Source organism: Amblyomma americanum, chromosome 9, assembly GCF_052857255.1.
Source record: "Amblyomma americanum isolate KBUSLIRL-KWMA chromosome 9, ASM5285725v1, whole genome shotgun sequence".
NCBI classification, from domain to species: domain Eukaryota; kingdom Metazoa; phylum Arthropoda; class Arachnida; order Ixodida; family Ixodidae; genus Amblyomma; species Amblyomma americanum.
The window spans coordinates 104,079,118-104,100,103 of record NC_135505.1 but is presented as its reverse complement, the minus strand read 5'-3'; the positions used below and the strand labels follow the sequence as shown (position 1 = coordinate 104,100,103).

Genomic DNA, 20,986 nt, shown 5'->3' with positions numbered 1-20,986 from the left:
GTCGAAATTTCATTCTCGTGCTGTGGTCCTAATCTTGTGTGTACCAGCGGTAGATCTGAAGATAATACCAAAGAGTTCCTTAGAGACAGTGTGAGGCATTAGTTTTTGTTGTTTTTTTTAATATAGTGAAAGGGGCTTGAAGTGCAATGTTTAGCTGCTTTTAAGACGAGTTCAATACTTGAGGTAATGGGCGTTTGTGTGTAAGTGGTGTGAGCAAACGCAATAATTCTCCAATTTTTGTGGTGCCCTGTTCTGTTGTATATTGCGGTAAATCTTAAATAGGTTCCCGAGACCATAGAGCAGTAGCTGACTGCAATATCTGAGCCGATAAAACATACCACATGCTCCATACTTGCAGTTTGGCACTCTGCCATTCCATGATTATTTTCTGTTGCTTAGAGCATGTACTCAGTATTTTACAATCAGCATAGCTATGCTATATTTGATTGGTACATTTGAAATGCATATTGAATACTTCCGTTTACTTTACTGCTAAAAAAATTATGCATATAAATTTACATAAGTCTATACAATATTATTTTTGTTTTGTTGTTGTTAATGTCCCGATATTATATTTATGGGCAGCTACTACTTTGTTCCTATATAAACAGCTGACTGGGGCTATGAGCGCGAGGAGTAGGATGAGTGTTTGTAAAGCTGTTTCTCTTGCTGTTTTCATATCTGCAATGACTTTATTTCTGAACATTGAAAAAAAAAATCATTGGAATGATCCTTTGTGTGCAGTGCGAATCATCATCGTAAACAGCCTGACTAGGCCCTCTGCAGAGCATACATAGGTTCATCTCATGTATCTCCAATTAGCCCCGTCTTTTGCCGGTTGCGGGCCCCGTATACTTTCGTGCTTCTTAATCTCATTCGCCCCCTCCCCCTCCAATTTTCGGCCACCCTCTGCTACACTTGAATTATACCTTGGAGTCTAGTCAGTTACCCTTGAGGACCAGTGGTTATCTTGCCTTTGGAATGCGTTTCTTCTCCAAGCCCATCCGCCTTGGGACGTTAAACCCCACAAAGCGAATATTTCTTGCCCCTTGACTTCGACTCGGATGTCATTAATCCCCGTTTGTTCCCTCACCCACTCTGCCAACTTCCGCTCTCTTAACGTTATACTTATAATTTTCTTTCAAATGGTATGTGCGTACTCCTTAACTTCAGCGGAACCCTTCTCGTTAGCCTACAAGTTTGTGCCCCATAGGTGGCTACCGGTAAGATACGGTTGCATACTTTTCTCTTGAGGGATATTGCTAAACTGTCATTCATGATCTGAGACAACCTGCATATGCGCTCAACCCCATTTTTATTCTTCTAGTTGTTTACCTGTCAGGATCAGAATCAGTGGCCACTGCGTGCCCTACCTTTAGAACTTCAAGCTAATCTGTACCGAATGTGAACTGATGTTTTCTTGCGACACTGTAGAAAACTAATTTGAACGGACCAATTAGCCAAAATAATCAGGATTAAATCACAACTGATGGTCACGATCGCCAGCTGTTTTTGGACAGGAAAGGCTGGCAGCTAGCTCATCACTAAAATGTGAGACACCCTGTTTACGGCACGTTTCCTCAAAGTCATCATCCGTATCATCTTCTGCAAGCTCCTCTGGAGCTTGAACGTGTGTTCTGATACATACGTTGTGCGTTACAGCTCCAGCAGGCACGTCGTGTGGCGCCTATCGCTCCATAACTTCAAGAGCCTTAGTCAGGATAGACCTCGTTCCAGCTGTCCTTCATTAAACCAAAAGCTCGTTCAAGAATGATGCGCCCTTTTACATGACCATTGTGAAAAAGGATCTCAACAGGGCTGCGTGTGTCCTTGAGGGGTGTTGTGATGCTGAATAAATGGCGCAGTTAAATTTGGATAGCCCGAGTCCTCTAAGAAGGCGTATCCCATAAGTCGCTAAAGCTGCCTTTGTACACCGGGCTGTTTCTGAATACTGTGGCGTTATGGACTCTGCCAGGGTACCCTGTGCAAGTATCTAAGAATACGCCACGATGGTCACACATTGCTTGTACTTGAATAGCATAAAAGGGCTTCAGGCAGAAATAGTCTTGGTGGATTGACTGAGGAGCTTCAATCCGTAATTCACCGATACCAATTGCTCCACCAAATCCATCGAAGCGGACATACCCAGAAAGGCCTTTAAATCCTGCTTCAATTTGGGGGATTTCATTTTGTTCAGGAAAGTGCATAATTCAGTCTATTTGCCTGGTTAAGTGCTGTGGTGAGCATTCGGGAAGTGGTGGTCCTTGGAAAATCAAAACAAGCCTTCATCACATGATAGCAGGTTCCGCATGCGAGCCTAAAACCTAGAGGTAGTACATCTGTCTACTCCATCTTTGGGTGCTTGTAGGTGGTCGTCTCACAGCAGATTAATGCATTCTTGGAAGGACACTCGAGTGATCTTGAAGTGATGTTTGAAATCAAGCTCCTGATTGTGGAGGTACTCAAGGAGTATTGATTTCTATGTTAGGCAGTAGTACGGACCTCTGCCTTGTGAAACAAAGAAAGCTCTCGTAATGCGGATTACAACGAGAATTGTCACAGTAATGTTGTTAGCAATGTTGCAAGCCATTAAGTGCATAATTGCATTTGACACAATTCAGGGAGGTGTGCTGCTCCTGATGATCATTCTAGCCGGTACACTAGCCAAACTTTTATATTTTGCGCCTCTCTTTTTTAAACAAAATAAGTGCGTTTCATTCAAACCTCTCTGCTTAATTATCAAATAGGGAATGAAATGGCAGTGAAATAAGGTGCTAATCTCTTCATGCGGACTAGCGCTGTGCAAGCAGGCAAAGATATCGTACTTTCCACAGCAATTTGCCATCCGCCGTAATTTTTGTAGAGCAATATCTCTTTATATGCCCCTGCACTGAAACTCTAATCCCTCTTTTACTCACCAGGGTTACTTTTCATTTAAAGCTGTTTTTTTATTGTCTGGTTCCACTTTTTTTCACAAGCAAGTTCTTCGTGCAGTTCGCCTGTCTTCCTCCGCTTAGATGAAAAGCGTGTACCGTGAGCGTCACATAGTCGTAAATACGCTCTGCTGAAACTGTCTGTTGCAGCAAAAAATAAGCAAGCTGTGAACAGCACGTTTTTAACTTGTTTTATTAATTTCTAAAAAAGATGACAGTGCGTTGATACGTAAGTTTTAGTTTAATTTGTATGCCCCTAGGTGGAGCGTGAAGTATGTAGATATGTAGACGGCTTCCTAGACGTCACAGTAGACGTCTTATCTGACCTCTAGGGAACTGGAACGCTACCTTTACGTGTGCACATGCGTTTGCATTTATGCGAATTGCGTACATGGATAGATATCTTTCCTAATCACTTCTATTTCCGTGTCCTATTTTTAGTTTTATTTCTCTTCCTGGCTGGGACAATGGCATGGTGTCCATCCGCTAGAAAGAAGCTAGCAACCACATCGTCATAATCGCCATCATCCTCATCATCATCTCCTTAGTGTTATCCTATTGTCTTGCATGAGTTATAGGCATTTCAACTGGTCGAATCGAAGCGGGGTGTTGAATTCGCACCAGAGCGAGCGAGTCGCCAGAAATCGACCACTGGAACTCGCGAACCTAGTCCAGATCAGCCAGTGAAATTCTAATTAGCCTCCACGACTTAAGAAAAGTTGCTCCGGAACGACCAGTCGAATTCGCCATAATAGGACTTATCGCATTGCTCTTTTGGTGGTAAATTGTTAATCATCGAAAACTTACAACCAAGGGTCAATGCCCTCTTCGCTTATCTCTCTCTTAAGCAGATCGTCGTTGGAGAATTCCTTCCAGTCGACGTCGCCTTCCTGGCACCGGTGTCTATCCAGAGGGCAGATACTAGCCCCATCTTGTGTGCACTGGTCATAGCATGACTCGCACAACAAGTGCATGCAGGGATGAAGCGCCATCCTCTTCCGAACCAGCCCACAAGCACTGCATACTCGATTCGCGGGAATCGGTGCAGCGAACTGCAATTGCTTCCAGTCGAGTAGGCCGCAGAATCCGACCAACGTGTAGGCACCACTTTCCACAGCCATTTTTTCTGCGTTTGTTCAATGCTTCCCAGTGCTCAAAGAGTCTGCCGAGGCTGCCAGGATAAGCGTTCTCCCTCGGTCACCCTTCCTCGTTTTCCTCTAGCGCTCTTTCGCTCTCTTTACATTTGCTTTGCACCTGCATGTGTCCTCAACGTCGGCCGACTGCGCAACATCTCGACGTCTGCCAACTGCGCTGGGCCGGAGGCTCGCGCCGGTTCATCGCGCCCACGCGCCTTTCTATTCGAGCTGTTCCAGAGTCTGTACGAGCGCGCAACGCGCACGATAGATTCTCGAGACACGTTGAAACCCAGGGGATGAGGCGACGACTTTCGAAGGTAATTTTTTCTCTCTATAGTTTATTTCAAAAGAAAGCTGCCATCTTGCATACACAGCGCCGTCCATGATATAGGCAATATTGTTGCCATGCTGTAGTGCGGGATCACGCAGTTGTGCATTCGCATATGGGTGAACGGCAGCTGTTTGCTTTCTAGTGTGCTTTAATTTAGGTGCTACAGTGCGCGTCACGCGAATAGTTATTGGTTGAGGTTAAGTGCAGCTCGCTGTGATCACATGTCCGGAGAATCAGGGCAGCAACGGAGCTGCAAAAGCTCGTCGAATCTTAGCAATCCGCTGGCTGTGCCTGAGATTGCCATTCGGAATTAGTGCTTAATTAGCATTCGTAATCAGTAATAAGTGCATTTTTAACTAGCTGTAAAGTAATTTGCCTTGAATAGCTTCCTAGACAGGCATGCGCAGAAGCTTGCGTAGATTGATCGCACTCCCATCTTCAGTGCATACGTCCAGGGTATTGTACTTGCTCTTCAGAATTCGCCTTCTATTTCACACCAACGGGATCGATCACGGCCGATCAATTGCTGGCGGAAGAGTTCATACGCCCACTGCGTCGCATTATCGGTCGTTAGGCAACTCCGCGATCGCAGCATTGTATGCTTTCGGATAAAACTAGTTTCTGTGAAAAAATGCATGCAAGCATGCCAGGTACGAATATGGTGGCTTCGCCGTGTCACGTTGACGAGTTTAGGTTGCGCAGATGACACTATTGTATAACTTTGCAGTATTTAAGAAAAACCAATGAAAAATATTTGCATACGTTCCATGGTGAGATCTGGACGGTACCACGGTCTTGTGAATCAAAAGCATTTTTTTTTGTGCGACATCAGCATTTATCAGTGGTTCACAGGCCCCTGTATGCCGCTGTTTTTAGCCACATAAGGTTGCATGATGCTTCTGGCATAAACAAGACAAACAAGTGCTGCGGCAATTTATTATCATGATTTTATTGGAGCGAAGAAGGAATTTAGTTTTCTTTAGGCTCGCATTTGTGTTTTAAATTACAGCCGTACGTTTGTGAAGTTCATAGGAATTCTATGCTGCTCGCGAGAATTCCGTAATTGTGAACCAGCAATCCATGCATCAAATCACATGCAGCTTGCGGTGGCATGTGCAGATAAGTGATGCTCACTTCTGTATGCAGGCTTTACAGCGCCGCATCATGGAGGATGCCATATTTGATCACGGAAGCACGCCGGCATTACACGCCTCCTGACTGCTTGGCGAGCGCCTCTTGCGACGGCTGCTACATTTGGTGGCTCGGTTCCGACAGGCAGTGTTCCGGCTGATGTGGTTGGAAAGGAGTGTACAGACGACACAATGGTTTGGCCAATGCTTCTAAGGACCTGTGAGAGCAATAATTTTTATGACTTGAGGCGGGAAAACTTGATCGGGCTTCATTATTTCTATTCATATTGCGCAGAGCCGCTCAGCTCTTCCTCTTCAAGCCTATAGGGATGGATCGCCTGAATGTTTGTGTTTGCATCCGCTGAAGACTTTGCTGAATCTTTTTATTGTTTTTGTCGAAAACGGCGGTATTTAATGCCCCAGCGGCAGCGCAGGTCGTTGTGTTGTGTACCTGCATGGAGACACCGCTCTAAAACGCTCACATGCCCATCGTACGCATTTGTTTACAACCTGTTAGTGGCACTTAGAACACCGAAAATATTTTCTGGTGGTTTTGTTAAATACAGAAAGGCGACAAAAAGTAATAGACACACAAATGTTAACTTTTATGGTAGTAGTGCCATGCTCTGTAAAGCAGTCTTCACAACCTGGCGTGCAGTCGTTTGGAAGGATTCCGCGATAGTATTGTCAGAACGGGAACATGAAAACGCGGTAATACGAGACGAAGCTCACTATTATGTCAGCCTCACATGTAAGCTTATGGTACTCTTACGCTCGATATCCGGACATGAAATTGCTCGAGGTCTCGTTGGTGGTAAGTAATCAGCTTCGCTGTGAGCGCTGGCCTGCGGAGTCACTTTTAGGGACTGTGTCGCATGGACCGCGAGGAAGTGACAGCCACTCAGGACGCCAGCCGTAACACAAATGCTATAATCGAATATAGTGCACAACGAAAACAGCGCTACTTGGAGCGAAGCTCAACAGTAGCACCAAGACGTCATGTAATACACGGAGTGACGGTAATCTTTGTCCACTCGCGCGGCTGAGCACTGCATAATCTGCACCAGCGGCATGATGGAGCGTGAGCCGTCCTTTTTTCCGTACTTAATTCGTCCTCGGGTGCTCCTGTTACTATTGGCCGTACACCTTAACTTAGGAGCAACGGGGTCTCGCTACACACGCGGACGCAACTGCGCAGCATCTGAAAGCACGAAGTGACGGTTTCTATGGTGAAACAGCTTGGTCATGCGGCTATGTTGTGCATTCACCTTCGTAGATTTTCCCAAGATGGAAAGCTTTCTTTCTATACTGGCTATCTAGCGCTAGAGAAGGTGTTTGTTGTGTTCGCCGGTTCGGAAAGGATTCATGCCGAACGTGCGCGATAGGGACAGCACGTACTTGTACAGTTCGGTTCCGTGATGATCGCAAACAGTCGCGTCTCGCACCTTTAACTCTCTGTCGCAATCCTTGCAATCCACAACACAACATCTGTTTCCTCTGCCTTCCTACATCTTCGCAGAAAGAACACATTGGGCAGCAACCCACGATATTAGACAGTTTTAGCTGTGCGTAAGCAACGGCTTAGCGTACGCAAGGAGTTCGCGGGGATGGTAGTGCGCAAGCATTGCGTCTTACGTGCGTACGCTAGCTAGCGGACTTTGTGTTGCGGCGCTTGCGTGGCTTGCGTACGTTAACGTTGACGAGATGGCTGCGCCCTGCTCGCCCGCTTCGGAATAAATACATGTCGCCGTTTAATTGGTAGCGGTTCGCTTTCATTTCGCCTACTGTTGCCCAAACGTAGCGGTGTTAATGATAACTAGCCCCTCGTTTTCAGACAATTTGTCGATTTTCAAGCTTCTAGGCCTAAATAAATGCAGTGTGTTTTTGCCGTGCCGCGCGCTACGTCGGAGTATAAACGCGCCTTGAGAGCAAGGCTGCTAGACCTGTATGTTAATTACGCTTCGATTAACATCGCAGCAGGCAGGCACCTGAAATCGTATTTTGCGATCATTGACCCTGCCGACTTAGCTACGCGTAGACGCTTGCGCCGGTTCATCCCGCACACGTGTCTTGCAGCCTCTGTACGAGCGCGGAACGCTCACGATACGTTCTTGAGACACGCGGAAACACGGGGAATGAGGCAATATATTTATAAGATAATTAAATACTTCTTTCTATACACCATTTTAAAAGAACGCTGCCATCTTGCATACGCAGCTTCCTCTATGATCTGGGGTATGTCGTGGCCGTGTTGGAGTGCACGATCACGCAGTTGTGCATTCACATGCGGGTCAAAGGTAGCTGTTTTATCCATGGTTTGCTATAATTTCGGTGCTGCACTGCGCATGACGCGAAAAATCATTGCTCGAGGTTGAGTCAAACTCGATGAGACATCTTCGCAGCTTTGTTTACGTAGCAACGAAATTGGAAAAGCTTGTTGAATTGAAACAATGTGCTTGTTGTTTCCTGATTAGCATTCGGAAATAAGAATTACTGCGTTCGCAATTATTTGGAATGGAATTTGCCTTCAATGGATTCCTACTTATATATATATATATATATATATATATATATATATATATATATATATATATATATATATATATATATATATATATATATATATATATATATATTGATTGATTGTACACAGGCCGAATAAAAAGCTCTACAGGCTGTGGAGTTGAATGGGGGAGAAAAGTACGTTCTCCCCACTCAATCGCGGCTGACACGGTTCAAAGCCGCCCGGAACTCACCCCGTGATCGCGTTCGCTACCGAGCGCTCGCCGACCACGGCGGGCCTTGCTCTGGGGGAACAAAGGAACGACACATTGGCTGACAAAAACAGGCATTTATTGCTACAGAAACAAAAACGCCAGCTAGCAACAAGGTACGCTAATGAATCGAGGTCGTCCGACTCACCAGCAAGGTTCCGAGCGAATGTTCGCCCGCGCTAGGGCAAGGGATATAAACTCCGCAGGCCGGACGGGACGAGTACGGGAGCCTGTCTCCCCGTCGCTTCTTCGCCCCGCCGGCGAAGAGCGGAGCCCCGAGCGACGCGTCCGCTCAGGCCGACGATCCCAGCCGAAGCCCCCCTGCCCCCTCTCCCGCGCGCTGGCTTTGGCAGTCTCTGCGCAGCGATGCTGGCACCCTCTCTTGCCAGTTAAGGTAACTCACAAGAGAATCCGCTCAGCCTCGAGGTGAGACCGCCGCTGCACGGTGCCTCGCGGGAAAGCAAACTCAGGGGGCTGCAGGGCAGGTCCCCACAAGGCTGGTGGCGCCTTTAAGGATTGCCGTTAGCTCGGCACTGGGTCTTGTGTTTCTGATTGCGTGTGCGTGCGTAGACTTATCGCACTCGCACCTTGAGTGCATACGTACTGGGAATTCTACTCACCCTTCAGAATTCGCTATTTCACACCAATTAGATTGATCGCTGCAGTTCCAGTTGTGGCGGTACAGTTCATACGCCGATTGCATTTCTTTATCGGTCGTTAGTCGCAAGACTACGATCGTAGCATTGAATTGTTTCGGATAAGAACAGTTTCCATTAATAGTTACGTGCAAATACGCCAGGCGCGTATGTATTGTGGCTTCGCATTGTTGTTTTGTAGAGTTTAGCCCGCACGAATCGAGTGCAGGTTAGAGTATTTTGTTATTTTACATTGTTATTTAAGGAAGAAACTGATGGAAAACAGCTTCATATGTACCATGGTGGAGCATGGAGGGCACCGCGCCTTGTGTACCTACAGGGTGAATCAAAAGTTTAGAGGCCATAGGGTTGGATTCTCGAGCGTATATTCTATAGCCTCCAAGATATTCAGACGTGATAATTATGTCTGCGCTATTGAGAATCAAGGATGCTGTAAATGCCCCAGTACACGGCGCAAAAGCTAATCTTTTGATGGGGGGTACACATAAGGCAGGCGAACATACTGGGAGTACTCACATATATTCTAACCAGAAACTGTAAGCGCACAAAGAATGCACAAGCGCTCAGATATTATCACTGAATAAATGTCCTAGTGTCCTTTGTTGATTATTCGCACTGTTCCAGTTGCTTTACGGCAATAGCTGATTCAGGTGGCTTCTAGGCTTTCCTAACCATTTCAGCTTTTATACTGGATGGGCTGTGCAAGAAGAAATGTCCTGAAGGCCGCAAGAGCTGTTTATTCAGTGGCAGTTTTTTGTGCAAGCTTATTGCTTATTGTTCTTTGTGCAAGAGCAGCGTTTATTAGTGGTGACCATACCGCTGTTTTTAGCCACGTAATGTTTCACTATGGTTCTGTCATGAATACGGCGAGAAGTCCTGCGGTAATTTACGATCATGAATGTAGTAGAGCGATAAAAGAATTTAGTTTCCTTATGTTCCCTTTTGTGTACAGCGGTTCGCTTCTAATTTCCAGCAAATGAATGCTGCTCTGAAGTAATCTCTAACTGTAAGCCAGCAAACCTTGCATCAAATGATTGGCAGCACTCTGTGGAATGCGCAGCTGTAATGCCCGCTTTTGATTTGGTTCGGTTTAGGATGGTTTAAGGTCCCAAAGCGACTCTGGCTATGAGGGACGCCGTAGTCAAGGGCTCCGAAAACTTCGACCACCTGGGGTTCTTTAACGTGCACTTACATCGCACAGAACGCGGGCCTCTAGAATTTTGCCTCCAACGAAATTCGACCGCCGCAGCCGGGATCGAACCCGCGTCTTTCGGGTGAGCCGCCGACTGACTGACTGAAAACTTTATTTTCAAAATATATACAGGGAGCTAGTGGAGACGACGAGCGCCATAACCACTCAGCCACCGCGGCGGCCATGATGCCTACTTTTGTATACTGCGCGGAGACTGCTGAATGCGCACTGAAACACCACAAAAAAGGCTGCAGCAGTCCCAATTTACTCTTTGTTCAGTCATATGCATGCAGCTGGGGACCGCAAAGCTTCCTTTTCAAACCTAGCTTTGCCCTTCGCACAGAGAACGTGAGAAGCTCTGTTTCCATTTCCAGCCTTCGAATCGTCAACATCGGCAGTGTTTGTGCTAGATGAAGACGCTGAAAGGCGTGCAAACCAACGCCCTGTGTTTCCGCATTTATGCAAGTCTTTGCCTTCAGAGCTGTTTTACGCTGATTCACTGACTTTGGACGACGCTAATGACAAGCTTGAGGCTTTATGAAAGTTATAACAGTACGGCTATGAGATACTAAGGAACTTGCGTTTTTTCCAGCAATAACACCTCCGTATCTGATAGCCGTACCGGTAAAGCTTCCATGCAGTTTTCGCCTTTTACATGTGCCGATTGTGTGCTTCGGTTACAAGATGGGTGTAGGTTTTATTTCTTGTTTTTATCTTGGTTTCTTGCATTTGTTTATCGTAGGGTTACCTTATGTTTTTCATTTGGGTTTTTATGCTGCTGACACGCGCTGAATTTCGTGGCGCATGCTCACGGAGTGAGAAGAGTTTCTTCGACCAGGCATCAGTTGTTAGTGCTCTCTCGTCTCTTCTGTTCACCCTGTGTTTTGTGTTTTTTGTGCGCCGTTTTTAGGTGGATCGTTAGCAACTGGCCCAACTTTATACTTTACTGAAATCTTAACCCCCTATAAAGAAGCATTACGAATTGATTTTCATGCAGTGATGAAACCGTGCGTCTGTCATTAAATTGTTTAGATCTCTTGCGGAGCGAAGAGCTGAACTGTTATACTTTTACAGACGACCTTGAATTGTCCGACAGTTCCTCAAGCAGTTTAACGGGATTCATTTTCCCGTTCTTTGCACATACCAAGCAAAAAAAAAAAGACAGCACGCGGTTACCACGCCAAAGGCCGCAGAGCTCTGTATGAAGTTCGAGTCTGTTCGCTGAATCGATACAATGTTTTCCTTCATTATATATTCGTTTATACAGGTTTTAATGAACCTACAGTTTTTGATGAATGAGACACGAGTGTGAGAGATATAGCTCGTTTGGTCTCAGTCCAGGTCCACAATATTGCCCGGCGATAGGACGTTTGAGGTATTCTCATCCTACAGTTTTCCAGCAAAGCACGAACTGAGGAAAGCTTCAGGAGGACATTAACCCATTGGTGCACTCCAATGGTGCTCAGAATGTCTTCTTCCGGATAAGGACGTTCCCAGCATTCGAGGGAGTCCTGAGCACGTTTAGTGTCGCCTGGGTTTTGTATACCTCCAACTGTGCGCTCGATAGTGGGACCAAATTTTGGCACTCGTCTGAAAATATCAAAGGACTGTCACATTACCTGGAAGTTTTTTCCAAACACTCGTTAAGGGTAGTTCGTTCAGACGGTCAATTGAGAGCGCAAAATGTTTATACGAAAGATTAGAGGGGGCCCGTCGAGCGCGAACTCTGTTGCGTTTGGCATGGGATGACCCCTTTAAAACTTGCGACGGTTGGGTCTAAATATTATATTTGCAATTCGCTTTTGAGGTGATTGTTGATTTAAATTGAATTGCATTGTTTCGAGCCAAATTCCAAAACTCATTAGGAAATTAAGGCCTCATAACTGACGAGTACATTTAATGAAGGGATATCTCGGGGATAAACCAAAGCTGTAAGAGGCTTTGCTGTAATAAGTAAGCGCCTGAAAATAATCGCTATTTTTAAGCTCTAAATTCGGCCTCACAAAAAGTTATTTGATCGATCATAGTCCCAGATATATGATTCTCTACGAGACATAAAAACAACTTTATTTCACTAGAAGTCTGCTCGAAACAAAAGTGATGCGTAGTGGTCAGTCGATATAAACAAACGTGTCGATGCACTTAAAGCTCCTTGAGGTAAGATTTGTTCCAAAAACAACACTGGCCTTCAGGCGTTTTCACGACGTCCTTGTGGCCCCATCATGCAAGTACGACTCACAAAATCAACTCCAATGTCATCCGGAGCTGGTCTTCATGCACGTAGCCGTCACGTACAAGGTCAAACAGATTAAGGGACCCTTCAGAATGATAAAACGGCTCGTTCGATGTCTCTGTGGGCCTTCGTGTCAATTCACATAAAGGGGCGGGTTTAAATTCCAGCTGCCGTTTTGTAAATTCCTTCGGGTGCACCACACTAAGCCTAAAGCTGTGTTGGAACGGCCATTGTACAACGCCGTCCATGTTGCCCTTGTGTAGCTGCAGCCCCAAATAAAGCAACAGAGACTGACCACTTTTCACAAACAGAACCGCAGGAGACATGCAGTAGCCGCGCAGGTACATTGGCTCGGTTTTATATGGAGCGGATCCGTGCGCTACAGCCCTACCGTAAAGCAATTGAAAGCCTTGGACACAAAAATGACGCTGTGATCTTCCGTGTACAGTGCGGCAAATCAGCCTGTTCAAGGAGGCCAACGCTTTTTCGATTTCCTTATTTCCACGCTTGATTTCATCGATGGTTGCATCAAACCATGAATAGTCGTCATTCATCTGTCCGGTCGGTCTCTCTAATTCACCTTTGATTTCTCCTTGCAAAAAAGTTATTGCGCTCAAGAGACTGCCGATGTCCTCACTTCCAGAGATCGAGGATGCTTCCAGCTCCTGCTTAGAAGCGGTTGTTTGGGGGACACTTGCGTTTGATGTGCCTTGGTCTTCTCGGGCTCCCTGAAAGTTTTCCTGCTTTATTGTCATACGGACGGCGTTTACGCCTTGAGAGCTTTCGTTCGGTCGGTCGGCTCGTGTGTTGCCAATGCTAAGCAACTGCTCCAGACGTGCCCTGATTTCGCTTGTGTGCTGATCAAGGGCTCTCCCCAAAGCTGTCAAAAGTGACACATCTTGCCCAGTCTGCCCTCCGTGCTCTGGAGGAGGATGACGGGTTGCGAGACTTGAACAGCCCGATCTGAGGTGCGCACACATGTTGTTGCAAAGAACTGAAGCCAAGCACTCTGGGCATCGAGCAGAGTGGTGTCGACAGTCACGCTGGAAGTGTTGGGTGATGTTCGAGGCAGCCATTATGGCAGTGCAACCGTTTGCTTCATTCCAGCAGCAGACCTGCATTTAAAGAGCTAAGGATTAGTTATTGAAATTACAAAAGATACAAGTGAGAAGAACAATAAATCATCTAGATAGGACTTCGTTGTCATCCCTGGTGTACGGCTTTGATGATGCAAGATAGAATATAAATAAAAGTGTCTCCGCCACCGTTGTTTGGGGCGGGAGAAAGACGCCGAATTATGATTGACTCAAGTTATATGAATATGACAAAGACGGACACAACAAAAATTAAAAAGAGATCACAATCACATTCTTGATTGGACGAAAAGCAGTCAGGAGATTAAGAGAGTGGAATGTTGCCGCATTTCCTCCGTTACAGTGATTGATCGCCGCTAAATTTCGCCGTATTTTTTTTTTTCATTCAGCCACAAGCACACACAAGGCCACCTCTCTGCAGAGTCGAACGAACAATACTCAGTATGCGAGAGTTTGCGGTGGCAGTCACAGCTCGACAACTTTTCTTTGTGGCGCAATTTTCGTTACTTTCTTGAAATTCACAACGTATTGGCGGTAGAATTACCTCACCACCCTGCAGAATATTGACGAAACGTTAGTGATGTTCTGTGCTTAGTTTTGAGGTCATGACCCTGTCGACCAATCCAAATTAACTCCACACGCTGTAGCCGATGCCCGGTTCTCTGCTGAACAGGACCCCTTAACGCTGTCGTATTAATATTTGTCCTGAAAATGCAGTTCTCATGTGGGAACGCTTCAGAGACTGCATTTTTTAGGATGCTGTTGAGGCTGTGTACTTTACATTGGCAACTCAGGCAGCACTTGCAATCGGGCCAATATTTGAAATGTATTGGCATAGGGCGGTCCTACAAAGGACTTGGGACGATTACTGGGACGATTACCTATACTGCTTGGGAAAATTCCCGATTAGCGAACCATTAATTTGGCATTTTGCACAACCGTGCACCTACTGCTGCACTGAAAATCGGTTTCAGCCGACTGGGCGCTAACTTCTATACACCTTTAGCATACAGTGTATAGTGTTACTGTTACCGGAGTAACTGGAGCCCGCGCGCAGCCAATAGAGAGTTTTTGTATAGCGTACGCAGACATACGCAAAGGCATAGCGTACGCTATTAAATAGCGTGCTTCGCAGTGCGCATGTGCCAAACGCTATTCCAAATTGATATTTAACGTACGTGTGCGTTACGCACGCTGTTACTCGAATTTAGTGCGCGTGCTCTTTCGTACGCTAGGAAAAATAGCCTCGTCAAGATGGCGGCGCCCGTCACCCGCTTCGGCGAGAATTCGTTGTGTTGTGTTGTGTTCGGTTTAATGGCGCATAAGCGACTAAGGCTACCATGTGCCAAGCTCAAAGTATAAAGAATGGTTTTCTGGAGATTTTTAAAAAGATAAAAATTGGCGGTGTGCAAAAGCGGAAAGAGTTATTCCGTTATTCCTCGTTCACCTGGTTTTCTTTCTTTTCGAGCGCATGAGCCTGGTTCCCCTCACGGTCCACGTTCGTTTTGGTCGCCTAGGTTTCTTTCAGCCGGAAGTTAGCGCCTGTGTTGTCCGTCTTTCTTTGTCCCTTGTGCAGTTTTTGCGCTTCCCATATACCATGGATCATCGTTACCGACTCGCCCAAGTTTCCACCCTTGTGAAACGAGGAGGAAACAGGAGAATAGTCAGAAAGGAGATAGGAAAGAAATAGATGGAGAGGAGGACAGAAAAGGCGACTGCCGATCGGGTCGGGTCAAGCCCCGGTCGGGTCAAGCCAGAGCTGCCGTCTACAGGAAGCTGGGGCCAAAGTGGTGCGTTGCCTCCACCGAGGGGTTTAAAGGTCCAAACGCTCGCCATCGGCTCAACTACCAGGATCCCCATTTTCCCAAGAACACGGCGATGCCACGAACGGCGAAGCGCGGGTGCTCAGGTCCGTGGTGATGCACCGTTCACAATCATCCCACTGCGGGGATCTCCCTGCGGATGCTCGGGAACCCGTGGTGTCGCCACTCACCAACGCCTGCAAGCTGCAGACGCCCCCCTGCGGGGGGCTCAACGAGAATTCGCCAATGGGTGCGTTCCAATTCCTACTTAGACGTCTAGCCGTACAGGCGCCATCTTTGGACGTGTTCCATTTCTCACGAAGCAGTCCAAGAAGACTGCTTCGCCGAAGTCAACATCAATGCAGGCTAACTTCCTGTCTAAAGATGGCGGAGCTGACGTACGCGGAACGAGTCGTGCTCTTCGTCAGCGTCGGACTGCTGCCAGAGTATGGATAGGCACCGTCCTTTAAGTGTGAGTCATTCCTTTAAGTTGGTACGCAAACTAGTTGGCTAATTAAACAGTCTTCGTGGACGTGCGATTCCTAGCTGTGATTCACGCAGGAGAGAATCAAGTGGTTGACAGATTTGCTATAGCAGCGGAGGCGGTAGGTCTGCTTACATGGTCTGTTTATAATCTGACGATGCGGGCTCTTAGCGCCTTGATTTTATGAATTAAAACTCGTCGCTGTCGTTGGGCTCTTCGCCGACGTTAAGACGGCTGGCGTAACTGTTTACAAATGTGTTTTTTTCGGTTGCTATATTAGCTGTATCATATTTTTCGTTCACATTATCTCTACAGTCTCAGAACAAAGACACCGGCGTGTTTCGAATTGATTTTAGTCGGTGCAGGATTAAAGCTCGCTGCTGTATTCAGGTTTTCGGCCGCCGCTGAGTACTTCGTACGGCAGAGAGCAGGCTCAATGGCACGCATGTGTTTTTCTGTAGCAGTATCACCTTTCGCGCATATTAATCTTGTGTTTACGGTCTTTCGTATTCTTTTTTAATGTTTACAGGTTCGCCTGGATGAGCACGTTCGAGGAGCATTGTGCTCTTGAGGACAACAACAACAATAGTGCCAATAATAAAATAATAATGCATATGTCTTTAGCGTCGTCTTCGGACTGCGGACAATACGGTCTGCTACAAGTAGACTGACAGATAGGCGCTGCCACCAGTCTGATTCGCCAGCAAAATTATTGCTCGATTTCCATCCATCGATTTCTGCTTCCTTAACAATCAGAAAAGGGGTGCCACGAGCAAGTCCGCTTTCCCAAGGATCACTCAGCTCGCGTACAAAGCTGAAGGAGCCTTCCGAAAAGAAAACACGGAAAGTGCACTTTATTTCGTTAAGCAAAAAAAAAAAGAAAACGTTTCGAGCGGCCGCCGTCTTTGTCCTGTGTTCTTCTGCAGGTGCCTCGTGCTTTCGCCGGTGAAGTTATGTATGGAAGGCCGCCGTCTACGGTGTGCATGCAAGCACCTCAACAGCGCGCAGCAGACGACGCGGAGCGCGTATGCCCCCTGATGTCATTGATCAGAGGTTGCCAGACCAGCAAACAGTTCGCAGAAGAACCGGAGAAAATTCGTTTTAAAAATATTTAGCGCACAGAATTAACTGAAACTTAGGGCAATTTTAATTTAGCCATTTGAGAAATAAGTGCGAAAAGCAGCGTATGCGTGAAAATACTCTGTCATGACCCCTTTACGTCTACACTGCAGCTCCGCCCACTTTTGGGACCGGCGCACAGAGTTTCTCCACGACTAAAAAGTAGTCTGTTGTTAAAACTTCTCTTGTCACCTAAGCAAGATGCTAATCACGAGAAAAATTTATGAGCTATAGAACTTTCATACGTGACTTGTTTAATTAAGTCAAACGTTACAAAGCTTGTTTCGTTTATTTTTGTGACTGGCTAGCTGAGTGATGCAGTACGCCGTGACCCTGCACAGTAATAACAACTGCTGTTTTTTTTAAGTTGTATCCAAATATAGGTTGAACGAACTCAGCGATGTCGCGAAAACAAAGTGAAATTTTTAGCAGGGACTTGGTTCCAGAGAAGGTTTGCTTGGAATTGAAAGCACATAGACCAACAAACTGCCATGGCGGTCGAGTTGTTCCAGTAATAGAACACCTTTGCAAGCTGATCGAAGGCAGGAAGAAAAGTGTGACGAACATTGGACAGCGCCGCGTGTTGTCGAAAAAGGGTGAAGCTTGTAACAACTAAGTCAGGTGTGATGTAATTGAGCAAACGAATAAAAACGAATACTAAGACTGCGAAGAGTTGGAGATAAAAGTTAATTTTGAATGCCTAAATAATCAGCGATTCGCTGATTACATTGCCTTGCTGAGTCACTCAGGAGGTTAACTGCAAAGCATTATCAATGATTTAGACAGGCAGAGCAAAACAGTTGGTCTAAAAATTAACATGCAGAAGACCAATGTAATGTTTAACAACCTAGCAAAGGAACAGAGGTTCACAATTGGAAGCGAGGTGCTTAAAGTGTTAAATGAATACGTCTATTCAGACCAGGGAGTGACGGTAATCCGGATCATGAGAGGGAACTAACTAGGAGGATAAGAATGAGGTGGAACGCATATGGCAGGCTCTCACTGATCATGAATAGCAGTTTACCAATGTTACTCAAGAGACAAGTGTACAACAGTTGTATCTTGCTTGTACTCACTCACGGGGCAGAAACGTGAAGGCTAACGAAAAGGATTCAGCTTAATTTATGACAACACAGGAAGCCACGGAACGAAAAATGATAGGACTAACGTTAAGAGTCCGGAAGAGGGCAGAGTGGTTCAGGGAACAAACGCGTGTTAATGACATCGTAGTCGAAGTCAAGGGAAAGAAATAAACTTGAGCAGGGCATGTACTGCAAAGGCCAGATAACCGCTGGTCCTCAAGGGTAACGGAGTGGATTTCAAGGGAAGGCAAGCGTCGCAGTGGGCGGCAGAAGGTTAGGTGGGCGGATGAGATTCGGAATTTTGCAGGCATAAAGTGGGCGCAGCTGGCAAAAAACCGGGTTATTTGGAGAGACATAGGAGAGGCCTTTGCCCTGCAGTGGGTGCCGTTACGCAGATGATGATGACGAGAGATGGTTTGGTGCATTGAATTTCAGAGCTGGTCTGGCTCTATCGATTACTTGTGTTCTCATTCGCAGGCGCGCATATGCGCACGGACCATATGAATCTGGTGGGAAATGTGTACTTCACAAAGCAGACTGGATTACATGTGTTGGAATTCTACGATAACTAAGCGGTTTTCAATATCCAGCGATTCCAAATGTCGCTGTTTGGATTCGCCACACGCGGGTGGTCCCCGTACGGATATTAAACCACTTCGGCGCCTGCGAGTGTATATGCTTATCGGAAGAAATCATTTACCGAATAATCCTTGCGGGCTCTGGGGAATTCTTATCATCTGCAGAGACCACAAAATAAATCTTAGAGCCCACCGATGAACGAATGGAATTTAATTTTCGACCCCAATAAAACGGCTTCGCAGCTGTCGTGGATGAAATCTTTTGTGATAGAGGCCAAGTTTTTATTCGCAAGTTTCTTCATAGTCGCAGCCATCCATAGGCTAAACTTTCAGCGACTGCGATTAAGTCTTTACTAGCATCTCGGGGCTGGATTGAGGACAAGAAGCGCATAATCTTCCCACTTATAGATATAAACAAGTCGGCCCTCACATTAGCACTTCTGATTTGCAGGAAGTTCGCTTAAACTTCAAGATTAAAAAATGTACTCGGACAGTCACTGCTTCACTGCTCGCCGCTTAATCGAATCCGTGAATAGCGAGACGTTCACCTTTTGTCATATGAAAGCATTGTGCTGTCGTCCGCTTACGCGTTACTTTGTCACACGTACGGAGCTCTTATTACACCCCAAACACCCAATATAAAAAATGAGGAACCGGTACTGTTCGACTTCCTCGCTCACCTGTTCATTCAGCAGATGTTCGGCAGTGAAGTGCGTCCACTGCATGTCCTTTTCCGGACACGCCAGTCCATCCAGGGGACAGAGTCGATCGCCGCCCTGTGTGCACTGCTGGTAACAGGACTCGCAAAGAGCGTGTAGGCAGGGAAGAACCGCCGTCGTTGTGCGCACCAGCCCGCAAGCACTGCACACTCGCACGCGTGGAAGCGGCTTCATGAAGTGCACAGGCCTCCAGTCGAGGTCGGCCCGGAACCCGACCAGCGTGTAGGTCACTTTTCCAGGAGGCATTCTGCCCTGCAGTCGTCCTAGCGCTAAACGATGATGGAAATGCTCTGCCCGCCCGCGAATGCTTCTTCCGCTATATCTGTCTCTCCCCCTCTCCTTCGGTTTTGTTTTTTGCCCGTCGTCGAGGCTAAGATTGCTGTGATAGCCACAGCAGACACCTCTTCCGGTTCCTTGCAACGCGGTGTCAGCACTTTCAAGTCACTTTGCTGATTACTACTGCGCAGGCGTGCGCATGTCCACTGCTGAAGTGGTGGCTGGTTGAGCACCGAAATTTGGGATCATAACGTAAAACAGAGCGAGGATTCGATCCTGGGGCTTTGTTAAGCACTTTTTCATGTTTCATTTTTGTTTTTCAGATACTGTATTTGTTCAGCAAAAATTGCACGCTGACGGGAGCGAGAAACAAAACGCCACTGGCTTTTCGTGACGCCCCGATGGTTTTTTTCCCCGTTGCAAATTAGAAGTTATGTTGGAAGCTGAAATTTTCGTTCCGGGACTTGGTCCTTAAACCGCGTTGCGTAGCCTGATCGTTGAAATATAAACCTATGAAAATGCACCCTTCAACGGTTCAATCAAGTTCTCAACAACTGTCTACAATTAGAGAATAGAAATGCTGCAATATCGGTATTATGATTGCAGTCGGTGTCTTCTGTTTTGGCACATGATTATTAGCCGTGAAAGTGAAGTCATCGATTTCTAATATTGGATGGCCAGTGGTATGCTGTATCTCTGCTTTGTGAGTTTGCACTTTAGCAGATCTCGGGTGCTTAACCTCGTTGTGTCTTTGTTGATAAGGTGGCACTTTTACCCTGGAAGGTTGAAAAATAAGTGCAGCCTAAGCGCGCTGCAATGCAACGTAATTTTTACCGCGCAGGATATTCCTGCTCACCGGCTGAGGTCGACACACGGGTCTGCGCAGCTTTAGAAACCTGAACCGTGCCGACAGATAAGGAATTCATGGGGAGACCGAAGAACATGCGAATTTCTCTTCTGGAACGAAAGCTCTACTCCTCGAGCGAAACTCCCAAGCTCAAACCTTATGCGCGTTTGACCTTCAGTCGGCGGAGCGGAGGTGCGTCCGGGGACGTCATACCACGTGACCCGCTGCGGAAAGTCGTCGCGCAGAGGCCGGCGGAGCCTCTCCGCTGCAGTACCACATGACTAGCGGGGTTTAACCATTGCTTCTCCGACGCAGCTCGCTTAGCCTTGCCATGGACGAAGCCCGCGCTTGTCCTAGCGCATCAACTCCTGACCGCAATCAACAGGGGTAACCATGCTTAAACCAGCCTAATTTTTATAGCACTGGACTGTACAAGCTATCGGCTGTTTATATGGGAAGCGGAAAAATATTGCTTTATGTGGTTATAATGAAAAAAAATTAGCAGTGGCTTCGCTTGACTATGCCAGGATATACGTAGCATGAGCTGCGCTGAGCCGGTGAGCCTCAATTGCCGCTGAGCAGCAATTTCGCTCTCCTTCT

The 20,986-nt window shown here is 46.6% G+C and overlaps 1 protein-coding gene across 1 annotated transcript; it reads right to left on the bottom strand.

The window, feature by feature from the left end:
• Nucleotides 1-12,289: 12,289 nt before the first annotated feature.
• LOC144105254 (TNF receptor-associated factor 6-A-like) lies at nucleotides 12,290-19,514 on the bottom strand. Its single transcript, XM_077638393.1, has 2 exons — nucleotides 19,225-19,514; nucleotides 12,290-13,500 (listed from the first exon to the last, which is right to left on the bottom strand). Exons 1-2 carry the CDS (start codon nucleotides 19,507-19,509, stop codon nucleotides 12,388-12,390), a joined length of 1,398 nt encoding a protein of 465 aa, XP_077494519.1. The 5' UTR covers nucleotides 19,510-19,514; the 3' UTR covers nucleotides 12,290-12,387.
• Nucleotides 19,515-20,986: the final 1,472 nt, after the last annotated feature.